The 13637-nt window shown below is 47.9% G+C and overlaps 1 protein-coding gene across 4 annotated transcripts in view; it reads left to right on the forward strand.

Annotated features, from left to right (window-relative positions):
• LOC139049592 (phospholipid-transporting ATPase ABCA3-like) overlaps positions 1-13637 on the forward strand; it is a 420980-nt gene that overhangs the window by 153513 nt on the left and 253830 nt on the right. For all 4 annotated transcript variants that reach the window (XM_070525151.1, XM_070525150.1, XM_070525152.1 and 1 more), the window contains one exon: positions 4460-4548. In XM_070525151.1, the coding sequence (XP_070381252.1) occupies positions 4460-4548 (89 nt within the window). The remainder of the gene's footprint in view (positions 1-4459; positions 4549-13637) is intronic.

Consider the following 13637-nt stretch of genomic DNA (forward strand, 5'->3'; position numbering starts at 1 on the left):
ATTGTGTGCCGGTTGATTCGATGCCCTCTCCATTCTCGTCTGTCTCCTCATCTGCTTTGAGGGACCCCCCTCACCCCCCCGCTCAGTGCTTCCTTTCCCGTCTTTCTCGCCATGTATTGCACGGCTTTTTGCAAATACTACAATAATATAATAACGCTACTACTGATGCGAATACTATAATACTTTATCAATGCAGAGCGCGTGCCTTTTAGCAAAAACCAATACGCACAGGATCCAAATCCTCAAAATGTCCCAAAGCGACTTTCACCACTGTTTCAAAAACAATCAATGGAGTGGAGATCGAAGCTATGACATGCTCTCGCACGCGCTCAACCACGTGACCACGCTTCCACTTTCCTACCAAAACACGCACAGTAAAACCACTAATGGCTATTCGTCTTGCCACTTCCAATCTACCATTTAAACACTACAAACACTCAACGTCCCACCCGGCTGCACGTGACACGAAAGGACACTCTAACCATCCTGCAAAACCAAATGTACACGAAGCACACCCGTGCAACCGAAATACCAGAGAGAAAAAAGGAAAGAAAAAGAAAACCACCCAATTACTATTTAAAGTAAAAAAATCAGCAAATAAAAAACAGAAGCAAGCTCAAAGCATGCACAAAAACTTATGATTTTGTCGCCGCAGAGCCCCGTATAGCACGTCCATTCGCCACAAAATCCAAACAAACTCCGGATGCATGCATGCATGCATGCACGGATGGATGGATGGATGGATTGATGGATGTATGGATGGATGGATGGATGGATGGATGGATGGACGGACGGACGGACGGACGGACGGACGGACGGACCGACGGACAGACGGATGGACGGACGGACGGATGGATGGATGGATGGATGGATGGATGGATGGATGGATGGATGGATGGATGGATGGATGGTATGAGCGTCCCCATTGGAACGGGACGGTGGGTTGCGCCACCAAGCTCTTGCTACTATACCGCCTAATATCCTACGTAGGTTGAACAATGGAAAAAGAAAAAAAAACACTATGAACTACCACGCCCAAATTTTCTGATCCCCTATTGCGAACTGTGCTTTTGTACGTCTCCGTCTTTTGTCGTTTCACTACTTCCACCAATCCTCCGATCACCTCTTACTAATGTCTATTGCGTACATGTTTGCTTTACCACTGCTCCCTCTGAACCCAAGGGCTTCAAGGTGACCAGAGATGCCTAAATCAAACGCTGATTAGACGGATTCACATTCTAATAAAACATGCTCCGTAGTTTCCCTAGCTTTACCGCGGCAAGCACATGCTTCTTCTTCCTTCTTATATCTCGCTTTAGAGCTGCGTGTTTTAAGGCATACCGATCTCGCTTCGAAAAGTAATGAGCTTCCCTTTGAGTTATCATAAATGCTTTCTTTCCTGATTTCGTTTTCCCTGTTAAGTAGTTACTCATGGCAAGTTTCTTTTCCATTGCCGCCACCCATGAGATCAACTCAGCCTTTCTGACTTTCCGCTTGACCTTCTTTGTTGCTGTGTTGCCCACCCTACAGGCCGCATACTTGCTGGTAAGCTTCCTAGTTCTTTTCCTCCACTGTGAATCAATGTTATTCCTGTACAGATACTTGAACACTCTCCGAGCCCATTTACTTTCTTCCATATTCCTCAGCCGTTCTTCATACTAAATTTCACTGCGAGCTTCCCTCACTTCAAAATTAGACCAGCCCATATCACCCTGCATAGCATGATTTGTAGTCTTCCCGTGCGCGCCCGATGCGAGGCGACCCACTGACCTTTGGTTCTCGCCGAGTCCTGATTGTACCCCTGATTTATAGCAAAGAAGCGCATTTCCAAAAGTAAGTCCTGGAACCATTACACCTTTCCCCATACCTAGGAGGACCTCGTACCTATTGTATCCCCATAGCGCTCTGTGCTTCATTATGGCTGTATTCCTCTTCCCCTTTACTGTTATGGTTTTTTCTTGTGTTTCCATATATCCATTGCCTTGGTTTATCCTTATACCAAGGTATTTATATTCTGTTGCCCGATGTATTTAATAGCCCTGTATCTCGACTGTCTGTTTTCATTGAATACCATAACACATGATTTCCTAACACTAAATTTCAAACCTAAATTTTTGCCTTCCTGTCCACAGATATTAGCCAGACATTGCAAATCACTTTTTCTTGTTAGCTAGCAACACAATATCGACCGCATAAAATAAACCTGGGACTTACTGTTCTATTACTGTACCCGCCTGTTTGTATGAGAGATTAAACCCAATATTACTTCCTTCTAGCACCGTCTCCATCCCCACCATGTACATCATAAACAGCAGCTGGGATGAAGGGCGCTCCTGCCTCAGTCTCTTGTTGATATTAACTTTCTCCTCGCTCCTCATCCCTTCCCATTCAATGCAAACGGTATTTTCTAGATAAATCTCTCTCAAAAGCTGTAGACAATCATTACCTAAACCTTCCCCTTCCAAATTATCCCACAAAATGTTGCGGTCTACGTTGTCGCAGGCTTCTGTAATGTCTAAAAAGCCCACATACAACGGTCTGCTTTCTGCTTTTGATATTTCAATACACTCAGTAAGAACAAACAAGTTATCCAAACGCCTACCTATTCTGAAGCCAGTCTGAAGCTCTCGCAAAATGCCATTATTCTCTGCCCATGCTTGACGTTTTAATTTGATTGCCTGCATTGTTAGCCTCTATATTACCGCTGTAATGGTCAACGGTTTATACGAGTGAATTCTGTCTTTATCCCCCTTACTTTTATAACTTAAATTCATTCTACTTTGTCGCCAACTGTCTGGTATTCGTCTATATTTTAAAGTTTTTTCCACTGCCTTGACCAGAGCTTCCTTAATTTTTGGTCCTAGTTCATTTATCAGCCTAACGGGAACCTCGTCTAGCCCTGTGGCTGTGCGCTTAGAAATTTTCTCTTCCGCTTTCTTCGAGTTTAAATTTGTCAACACCAGCTCCTTATCCACTTGGGTCTCTTTCATGCTCTTTTTTTCTTCAAATACAACCTCGTCATCACCTTGGAACGATTCGGCTGTTACTTTTTGGATGTAATTCATTGCCGCTTCTCCTTCCAGACTGTTTGCATCTTCGTCTAGGATATGTTGTATTGCTGTTGACTTCCTGCCTAATAATTTTCTGTATTCCAAAATATTCTACGTCTGGCCTTCATTTTCTCACCTATTTCTGACAACCAACGTTCACTTTCAACTTTTAATTTTGCTTGCACCACTATTTGAACCATGGACTTTCTCCCCCGGTATATTTCCCATTTACTGGCTACTTCATCATGTGGCAAGTGCGCCTTCTTTGCCTGCTTGTGCTCTCGACATGGTTTCTGTCGTTCGCCCATCGCTTCTCGTATCTCCGCTTCCAGTTGAGCAGCGCCATCTGGCATCCACCTATAGTCGGATAAAACTTTAGAAAAAAGGGGAGGCCCCACCCAGATGACCGAAGCGGCGAGGTCACCGGCCGTCCGGCGCATGACGTCGGTCCGGAGTGCGCGGCCATTGGTGGATGCTCGTGTGCATCCGCCTTGGAGGAGTAAACGCCCCCTTTTTTCTAAAGTTGTATCCGACTATAAGTAAGTTCCATGCTCCGTCGCTGCTTATTTTCGAACCACTGCAGAAGGTGCAGTCTCCTTTGAACTAGGTTCTGTATTCTACGGGCACGCTTTGATGAATGCCGCCTCCTCCTCGCGCGCTTTGGTCGAGGCGGACGCCACGTCGCTATTGGCCTGATAGCATCACGTGGGCCCTCGCGCCGTGCATCAGCGTCACTTTTGCTCGAGAAGCGTCTACGGAGTGGCGGGAAGCACATGTTGGCGCCGTTGCTACGCTCGAGCAGTGTAGGCGGCTTCAAGGTCGAGGAGGGAGCGTGAAGGAGAGGAGAGACGAGAATGAGTGAAGGTGGAGGAGGAGGGTGTCCGTACTTTACGAAGTTTAAGGGGTTTTATATGGCGCGGCCGCGCAGGTCCTATCGTGAGAGCAAACTGCGACGGGCACAAAGTCCACTGTGCGATGTGTTTACGCCGTTTAGCTTGTGTTGAAGCGAAATGTAGCACGAAGGCTAATACCCTCGCTGCTGCGGCCTTGCTTTCTCACTCCAGCATTTTGAGAGCGAGTTTCTGCAGTAATCGAGTGAGGTATCTTCATGTTTTCTTATGTGCGCGGGACAGCATGCTTGTTAATTAGCATGCAAATGTTTACAAGTCTTCATGGCCGATAAAACTAATATCCTTATTTCGCATACCTGTCTACTAATTTGCTATCGCAATCGATGCTCCGCCTTTTGGTTTGAAACTGCGACTTCTGCTTCTTTACTCCGACCAAAGCAGGGACACTGGCAAAACGTCAGTAATTTCTTGGACGACATAGAAGTCGGCTGTAGGCCGAGCGAAAGATGATTCTATATTCAAGTCTGTTCATAATTGGGAACTGTCTTCTACTTTCAGATACAGCCATGAAGTACCAGTATATAATAGAGCAGGCACACTTAAGGCAACAGAGTAAACGCTATCCACAAAGGCCAATGAATGAAAAGGTGAGTCACGAAAGCGCGGAGTATTTCATATTTTAAGATCAAAATAACGTATTGGGCTATTGTTCGCGTGCTCTGGCGACCGACCGTATGTTATATAAATTGCAGTGCAAGTGCTCGAATACTCAGTCTATTGCAACAGTGGTGAAGCTGTTGGATATTTTTTGTTTTATAAGCAGGTTTGTGTGCCTCAGATGTTCCCTAGAGCTGTCTAACTGTAAAACCTTGCAATTTCGCGGCTTCAATCGGTCCCAAATAGGGGTCTAAAGGCATGTTCGCGGCTACCAAACTTCGCGGTTTTGTGCTTGCGTCATGCGGCCCACATGAGTCGGATAAGGTCCTCTGCGCTTTATTTTAAGCCGGTTTCTGTCTTGTAAACCTAAAATGAATTCCGGAATTTTACGTGCATAAACCACTAATTGATTATGAGGCACGCTGTAGCGGGGGCCTGGGGTTCTTTAACCTGCATAAGGGCTTCTTTAAAGGGCCCCTGAAACTGTTGGGACGAATTTTGTAGACGCACAGAGTGGAGCTACCGTGAATCATTCGCATCACAATTTGCGTTAAGCGTCTAATGTTAAGTGAGCTGCGGACTATTGCATGCTACCCTCCTCCATAGCGATGCATTTTCTCCTCAACTCATTTGCCAAGTGACCGGGGCTAAGCTCTGCTTCGCTGGCTCTGCGTCATGACGGGATGTAGTGCCGTCTACTTCCGGTTGTCTCGGAATCAGCACGCGAAGCCTCTCCAACCCTAGAGTTTCTCGCCAAACTCTGAGAAAAGTTTACACCCTTTGAGTCGAATCTTGCCCCACAACAATAAACGTCATCTTATGCTGATAACGGCATGCGCGTTATCAGCATGACATAGCATTTAGAAAGACAACGTGTTCTCAACTGCGTTCCTCCCAAAAATTTACGCGAGCAGCAAAGTGCGATGCACTTCGTTACTTCAATATTACTGCTGTGTTTGGTTCACGTTTGCGCGTCCGTTCTTCCCGTACACGCCCAAGCCCAGTACACTTACGCTCGCGTTTACCCGAATAACGGACATGCGAAACACTATCGTGGTATATAGTCAGGCACGTACCCACGATCTTTTCTCGGGGGGGGCACCCAAGGTAACATTCCATGCTAATGAGGGGGGGGGGGGTCATTTATTAGCACAAATGTGAATAATGCCCAGCCATTACCCATAAAGACCCGCAAACCCTCCAAAGAGGACTTAATTGTGGTTTATCACACAGGTACGCCTGTGAGATATACCTCTCCTTTTCTTGGCAAACAAGGAACCACATCAAGTGGGCTCCTGCATGAAAGAAGCGCAGGAAGAACACTTCCAAGAAGAAGTAAACAAGCGACAGTGTAAAATAAATATTTCTAGTAGCGCCTTTTTAATTAGCTGTGGCAGAATTAAAGAAAAATATATGTTTGTGGAACAATCACAGTTGTTTTGCATCTCTCGTTTACAGCTCTACCAAGTGGCAAAACCGAATCGCGTTATTATTTGGGAAGTGCGTAATGATGCGTGGTCAGCAGTCCCGTACAACAGCGTAGAGCGCAGGACGCTGCGGTTCTATACATACTGCGCCCGCAGCGGAAGGTTAAATAAACACCCACATTAGCACAGCAGAGAAGTGGCTACATCAGGCGGCTCGACTGATAACTGTAGAAGCCTCATTCAAAACACGCGGAATTATGCTCCCGCTCTCGGCGCCGTTTCCTCTACTTCCTATTTAAATAAAAAGATGTTGATCGATAAATAATTTTACAAGCAACAGATGAGTTCGTTAATTGGCACTTTTTCTCCGTATTTGGCTGTTGCCTTGGGTCTCTCCCTTAGGAGATCGCTTAATTCTTCAACTCCCTGCAACTCTTGTTTCCAGTTGTCACTTTTGCACAAAAAGTGCTGTGCAATTAGGGGAAAGCCAGACGAGGTAACAGGTGACAGTCATATTGATTATAAGTTTAACGGTTATTTCAGGGTCTGATGATGGACGCTGTATCGCATTATTTTATTTTCCACGTTATCTAAACCATATTATGGGTATAAGATTCCGAAGATCTTCCTGCGTCGCGGCGAGCCGTCACTCGAGGAAATAATGAAGCAAAAGGAACAGCTAAACGCAACTGTAGTTTTCTCCGGCCGCAACTCGTACCACCAGCATACAGACCAGCTGACTACGAACCGAATCCCTGGTCTCTGGATCAGTTTAAACAAAGAAGATTGAACTAACCAAGCAACAGCGTAGAGCGTGGTCGTTGAATACATGGTGAAAACTTAACTCATCTCGAGTTAATCGTGCGGGCACCGAATCGACGAGAAAACTGGCCTTTAAACCCCAGAAGATGCCGATAACTACCGCCATTCACAAGAAGTGAAAAAATCCTGGTTAGCAGTATTAACAGCCACACGTGGTTTGTGGATGCGGAGCGACGAACATGAATGGCTCACACGTGCACAACGCGACACAGGACCACTGGCTGATAGCGTGGAACGATCCTAAAATATTAATTAGAATCGGCAGAAACGTCTCCAGAGACACGTTACCAGACCTCACATTTTCCGCTAACCAAAGGCAAGTCAAGTAATCGAGGCTGAACGAGGCTCTGGGAAAGGACCATCATAATATCCAGACCAATTTTAGCGCACCCAATGAGCTCCGTGGGAGCAGGTCTGGCCAGAATTATGGACTGGCCCACTTTCTTGAAAGACGAACACAACAGAAATCTCGAGGACATCGAAGAGTGGACTAAGAACGTGACGGATTTACTGGTAGTTACCAAGCGCGCAAGGACCATTCAGCTCACTGCGGACAGTCCTAATGTCGACGCATACTTACTACACCTTTTAGAGGCCAGATGAGGAATCTTGAATATATGAAGGAAGCAGAATATAAATCGCAAACTCGAGATCCGCGTTGCTGCAGTTTCGCGGACAGCAGACACCATCCGCGAGGCTGCGGCAAAGCGGATCTCGAGTTTGCGATTTATATTCTGCTTCTTCCATATCTTCAAGATTCCTCAGCTGACCTCTAAAAAGTGGAGTAAGTAGAATACGAGGAAGATAGGAAAAACCACCGAGTACTATGTAAGGTTTTCGCCTCAGCTTTCGACCCAGGACATTTTACTTGAGCTGAAAGAAGTCATTGACGGCCTCACCGCTTCTCACAAAAGTGCCAAGCTGGCGTTCGATAATGTCTCCCACGAAGCATCGCTTCGTGGGACGAAGGACGTATAACTGCGGCCAAAGGATGTACGACTAGGTACCCGACTTCCTAGCAGGCCTGGCGGGTCGACACGGAGACCATAGGCTCGGTACTGGAGCGATCCAAATATCGCAGGTAAGAATCCCTCGGTGGCCTGTGATCTCACCGTTGATGTTAACTATAGTGTTGATGAGGCTACCGAACATATATATACAGGGACGAAGTGACCGTGTATATGAGTGACCGGAATCCGCGGGTGAACAACAAGATGCCTTCTAAGAAGCCACCGACAAGTCGAAGTGTTACACCGCCGTGGTCCCTCGTGCGCCCCGGTGTCATGATGAGCACGGAGTGAATAAAGGGAAGACGAAGGCGGCTACACGTGAAGAATAGCGGCGACAGCGTATCGGCGCCGGGCCCACGTGCCCAACTTAGTGAGAAAAAGAATAGAAGCTGCCGGAAGGGCGCGCGAGAGGGTTCGGAGGGAGACGGTGACCGTGGTAGACGTGGCAGGACCAAGAAGATGGTGTCCAGGGCACGGGAGTAGCGGCCTGCCGAGTTCCTGGCCTAAGGCAGCTGCACACTCACACTTGGGCACATGATCATCGTTAAGGGTTTTCTTACAGCCCGCAATTGGCGAACGTCGTAAGGACATCCAACGAGGGCACAGCCAGCGTATCTATAGCCATGCCGAAGCTCCGGGCTCAAGCTCTGTTTGGCGAACGCCGAAAGGACGCCGGCCATTGCCAAGCCAGACGTGCTATAGCGCTGTCAACTGCCGCCGCTTCATCAGCTTTGCACCAGCGTCGAACCTCGCGGCCAGCATCTCCGCAAGGCTTATATTGTTTCCAGCGTCTGTACCATGATCCGGTGACATTTTTCCATTACCGTTACAGCGATCTTTGAACATTAGTGTTAAAGAGTAGTTTGCTTTCTACAGCTCGTACTCAGGTCTCATATAAATATAATTTTTGTGTTTGCTGTGCATCTGTACAAACGGCCCGGTCTTTAGTATTTGTTTACAATAGCTTTATTTCAAAATGCATTGTAAGCACCTCATAACTCTGTGACACTAGGAAAAGTCGGAGCTCCTAATTCTGAAAAAGAAGGCAACAGTGTGGCCCCTTCAGGAGATACCAAACCCAACGTTGCCTATGAATGGAGTTACCATAGCCAATGTAGACGTACTCTGTACGCTGGGCCTCATTTTTCATAAATACGGTGCTTTTTCTAAAAGACAGTTACCCCAGTAGCGCACATTGTGGGAAGTGGAACCAACAAAAAGGACGGCCTGAAAGACTGGGGCACACTCTGACTAAAACAAGGCTTTATCATCACCAGGGTCACGTATGGCCTCCCTTAATTGGGTCTCAAGAAAAGTGAGAGTGACAACATTAACAATCTCATAGGAAATACCTACAAGCTGGCACTGAGGCTCCTCTCGGCGACATCGACGGCGAAGACACTCAGGCTGTGAATCCACTATACTTGGCACGAACTAGCAGACACCCACCAGACGAGTGCTTACAAGCACGGGCTTACCAGCGCGGGCAGAGACACGCTAAGACTACTGGGCAATGCACTTGAAGATGACTGACCGTGAATGACTGAAGACCCGTAAAAGAAAGGATCACGGCAGCAAGCGTCCCCTCAAGTGTGAACCTGGAACGCAAGTAAAAGAAGCAAGAGTACAAGCCCTAAGCAAGGCCTACGAAGGACCGAGAAGAGGAGGAAAAGCCAGATGCACCAACGTTGCAAAATAAGAGAACGTGTGACACACACTGTGCAGGGATGACTGGCCAGGGAAAAAACGTAGCACGGGCTTCGGTGAAGACTCCAGACATCTACTTCTCGGAAGAAGCAGTGATAGCCCTAGCCGCCGTGGAGGGCACCGGAAAGGAAGAGCACACCACTGTCATCACGGACTCGGAAACAGCGTGCGGAAACTTCCCAGCATGCTGCCTACTCAAAGCAAGCCCTGAAATTCTTCTAGAAACAAGAAAATCTTCCAAGAAATATTCATTGTTTTAGCGCCGAGAAATGTCCTTGACGAGTAATGTAGCGGCTGTCACCACTGGGATAGCCCGTTTGTTTCAAGAGCTCCGCTGGACACGCTCGAAGGTGTCGCGAAAAAATACAGACAACGTGAACCACTGCAGGCGGGATAAGAGGGTCTACCTATCCCCGCCCCTCAAGCTGACCACCCCAATGGTATGATGCAGCACAATTGCACAACCACAAAATGACACACAGAACACATCACAGGCTTTCTGTGCTTCTCATCTTTGTTGTGCGCTTGCTCTACATGACCAAATTAAATAAGCACCATAGCCCAGCAACATGTCCTTCTGCAAGAGGACCAGAGAGGAGGCGTTGATGTACTGGAAACTACAGACCCGCACATACCTGCACGGTATCCGGCTGCACGCCATCTATCCCTCGAGCTACAGCTACAACTGCACCTTCTGGTTTGAATTCAATGGCCTCTACCACTCGATATGGGAGTGTGGACGAAACCCACCGATACCACCCATCACCGCACCATGCGTCGAGACTGAGAGCCCCAGCTGATAAGCTGGATTTCTCAATACCAGCACTGTTTTTGCCCAAGGCCAAGATATCGGCCAGTGGTATGCCATATTGAACTATGGACGCCGCCCACCTTGCAATATTGTACTAACTTTTATAAATGTTGTTGCTTTAGCCATTCTTAGGTTACTTCAAGAACGTTTCTGTTCATGTTGCCTTACTTCTAACCGTTTTACTGCATACCTGGATCAATAGGTAGCCCGTGGACGAATGAGAAAGGTCCATCGGACTGCTGTGCTGAAGTAACCTGATTCGAAATCAATTATCGGATTCATTTGGCTCACTTATTACGCGGTAATGTGCACATAAGTGGTGCTCTTTTCACGCCGATATGGATCACTGTAAGGTCCGGGACTAGATAACGCTGTTCGAAGAAACTCGTTGACGTAGACGTGGAGCACTGAGTATGCACTTGGTCTGTGCTTGTCTCGAATGAACCTCTTTGATGCGAACTTGCGTACTTTAGCATGTGTGTGCGGCTACTGGTGTGTGCGGAAGAACCGCACACACGAGTAGGTGTGTGCGGCTCTTCAATGGGCAGCTAGGTATGTGCAACGAGGAATGCGCCGCTTTGCAAATGCGAACGATATCCCTGAAAATTCCCGGATGCTTAGAGCAGCCAAACCCACGTCTCACGGATTCTTCATGGACAGCAACCCGACGCATAAGCAGACTGCGCCTTGAATGCACTGGGTATGCGGCGCTGTTCAATAATCTTCTCGCCAATTTCAGTCACTGAGTCTGTGCCGCTGAGTGTGCTGTATTCGAGAGAGCTGTTTTCTGCGTTGGCAGGCTCCGGTTAGCCAGGTTTTTTGTTTGGGACGCCACGTCTGGACTTCTCAGCAGTGCCAGAAAGAAGCGCTAGAAAGGATCCGGTTGCCGTATGACGCGTTTCTCAGCGTTTTGATGCACCAGCGTACCATGTATTTCGAAGGATATCCGCAGGTTTCACGGTGGCGGCGCTAGATGGCGCACTGTGTTCTAAGGGACGGCGAGGAAGGAGTGCCGCTGCAGTATACGCGCCAGATACATAGCTAGTTTCGACAGTGGTAATACGTTGTGCCGCTATAATGATTCAATGCTAACGCATTATCATCTATGGTCATTGTGAGACTGTTTCTGCGGCAATTTGTGTTCCTTAAATTTTGCAATATTTTATTATCAGCAAAATGGCGCAAATGAAGGGCGCCAGAAAATAAACGGTTGCACATTATGTGTTCGCTTACAATAAGCAATAGAAAGACTACTCTGTCTTTCAGAATGACCTCCTTTATTACCCGGTTAACCAATGTGCATGCGTGCTCGTGATGGTGCGGATAATGCAGCGGTAATAACCGTACGGGTATTACCAATCTTACCGGTGGTACGGTCCACCATGAGGAGGTACCGGTGGTACCTAGGGGTAATCCAAGGCGGCACGATTTTAAATGGAGCGTTCTTGAATACGTCCCTCGTGGTAGGTAGTGTTTGGAGACGCTGTCGTTGATGCGCGTTGCCCTTCAGGTCGAAGATGCTGACGCTGTCATTTCAGATTCCCAGCCTTTGCGACGATACGGGGTCACAGGCGCTGGACGGGGCTTCGAACTTGTCCGTGGTGAAGTGGCTCCCGAACTACCCGCCGGCTCCCCGCGTACTGTTAAGCCCTTTAATCTTTCAAAAGCAGCGCCATGCTTAGATCTTTTTAAAACCCCTTAAGCTTCGTAAAGTAGTGCCACGCTTGGAAGAACGCCACCTCCTCCTCACGCACTCTGGCAGAGCCCACCGCCGCGTCGCTATTGGCCTAATAGGATCACGTGGGCCCTCGCGCCTTGCTTCAGCGCCATTTTTGCTCGCGAAGTGTCTACAGACTGGCGAGGAGCGCATGTTGGCGCTTTTGCTACGATCGAGCAGCGTAGGTGGCTCCACGGTCGTGGAGGTAGCTTGAAAGAGAGGAGAAACGAGAAGGAGGGAAGGCGGAGGAGGAGAGTGTCGCTACTTTACGAAGTTTGAGCGGTCTTTAGATCTTTCCACCACCCCGCTCTCCCGTGCGTTCCCCCCTCGCCACCTCCGGTCGCCCCAGCCTCCTCTGCTCCCCCATTGGCCAATCCTTGTCACGTGAGAGTAAACGGGGCGCTTTTGTGTATTTTTTCTTTCCAGCGCGCTCCGACCTTCCTTTCCGACCCAGTGCGACGCAGATGCTGACTCGTAATGGTGCAGAATAACGCTGCAGTAATAACTGCTCGGTGTTGCCAATTTTAGCTGTGGTACTGTGCCACCATGAAGAGGTCCCGTTGTTACCTAGAAGTAATGCAGAGCAGCACGTCCCATCGAGTTGTCTATGACAATTTTTTTGCCCGGAGGACCCTCAACTTTGTGTTGGAAATAAAGTGAAGTGAAAGTAAGCGCAAATGGATTGATCGAGTGCATTAGCGGACCAAATCAAATGTGTGAGGGACGAGAACGTCATTGTAATGCCGTTCTGCTGCGCCTTCGGTTGCCGCAACCGACAAGGCGAGTGCAACATGCTTTTCTTTTAACCATCCGGCGAGCGCAAGAAAAGCGTGGATGCATAGCCTCGGGCGGGCTGATTTGAAGGAGGTTGCAAAAAACGGACAGCGTTGTGAAGTGCCTACGGTTTTTCATTACATCTTCTCTTCACCCTAGTTTACGTCTGCTTTTTTAAATATGTGCTTGCGTATGTGCACATACTGTGCGCAGTTTTCAGCGCGGCTATGTTGACTTTTCGAATGTGCTCGCTTTGTTTCGTAAGATTTTTTGTTTTGTCATGAAGGTGATCGCATCTGCAGCTGGTGTCCGACATAAAAGAGACTTTATTGAAACATTTTTTTCTCAACTCCACCAGAAGCTAGCACGTCCTCGACGCTTTTGCGAGTCTCATTAAGGCTTACGAATGCGGTCGTTTAGCTTCAATCAACGCCCGCATCTATTAATTTGGTTTGTGGAAGCCAATGACGCAGGTCGTAGTAAATGGCTCCGGATAACTTTATTTAGTCACCTTGGGATGTTTAAGGTGCAATTTGATGGCACAGTACATGGGCCGGTAAATTCCTCGTTGGCGTCCCGTAATTCTTTGCAAGAGCTCGGTAGCGCTGCTTCCGAAGTTGGTGGCTGGGCGTCATTGGGTTTCTTTAATAGATTGTATTTACTAGTGGTAACAATGTGTCCTTATTTCGTATTATTGACAACGCCTCCAAGACACCAAAGTTGCGACAGGAACACAGAAGCTAGGACCAGGGCTGGTCCTTGAGTTCTGACTCCGCCGAGGCCTGTGCTAGCCGGGGGGGGGGGGGGGGGG

This window comes from Dermacentor albipictus, chromosome 9 (genome assembly GCF_038994185.2).
Source record: "Dermacentor albipictus isolate Rhodes 1998 colony chromosome 9, USDA_Dalb.pri_finalv2, whole genome shotgun sequence".
Taxonomy (NCBI): Eukaryota; Metazoa; Arthropoda; class Arachnida; order Ixodida; family Ixodidae; genus Dermacentor; species Dermacentor albipictus.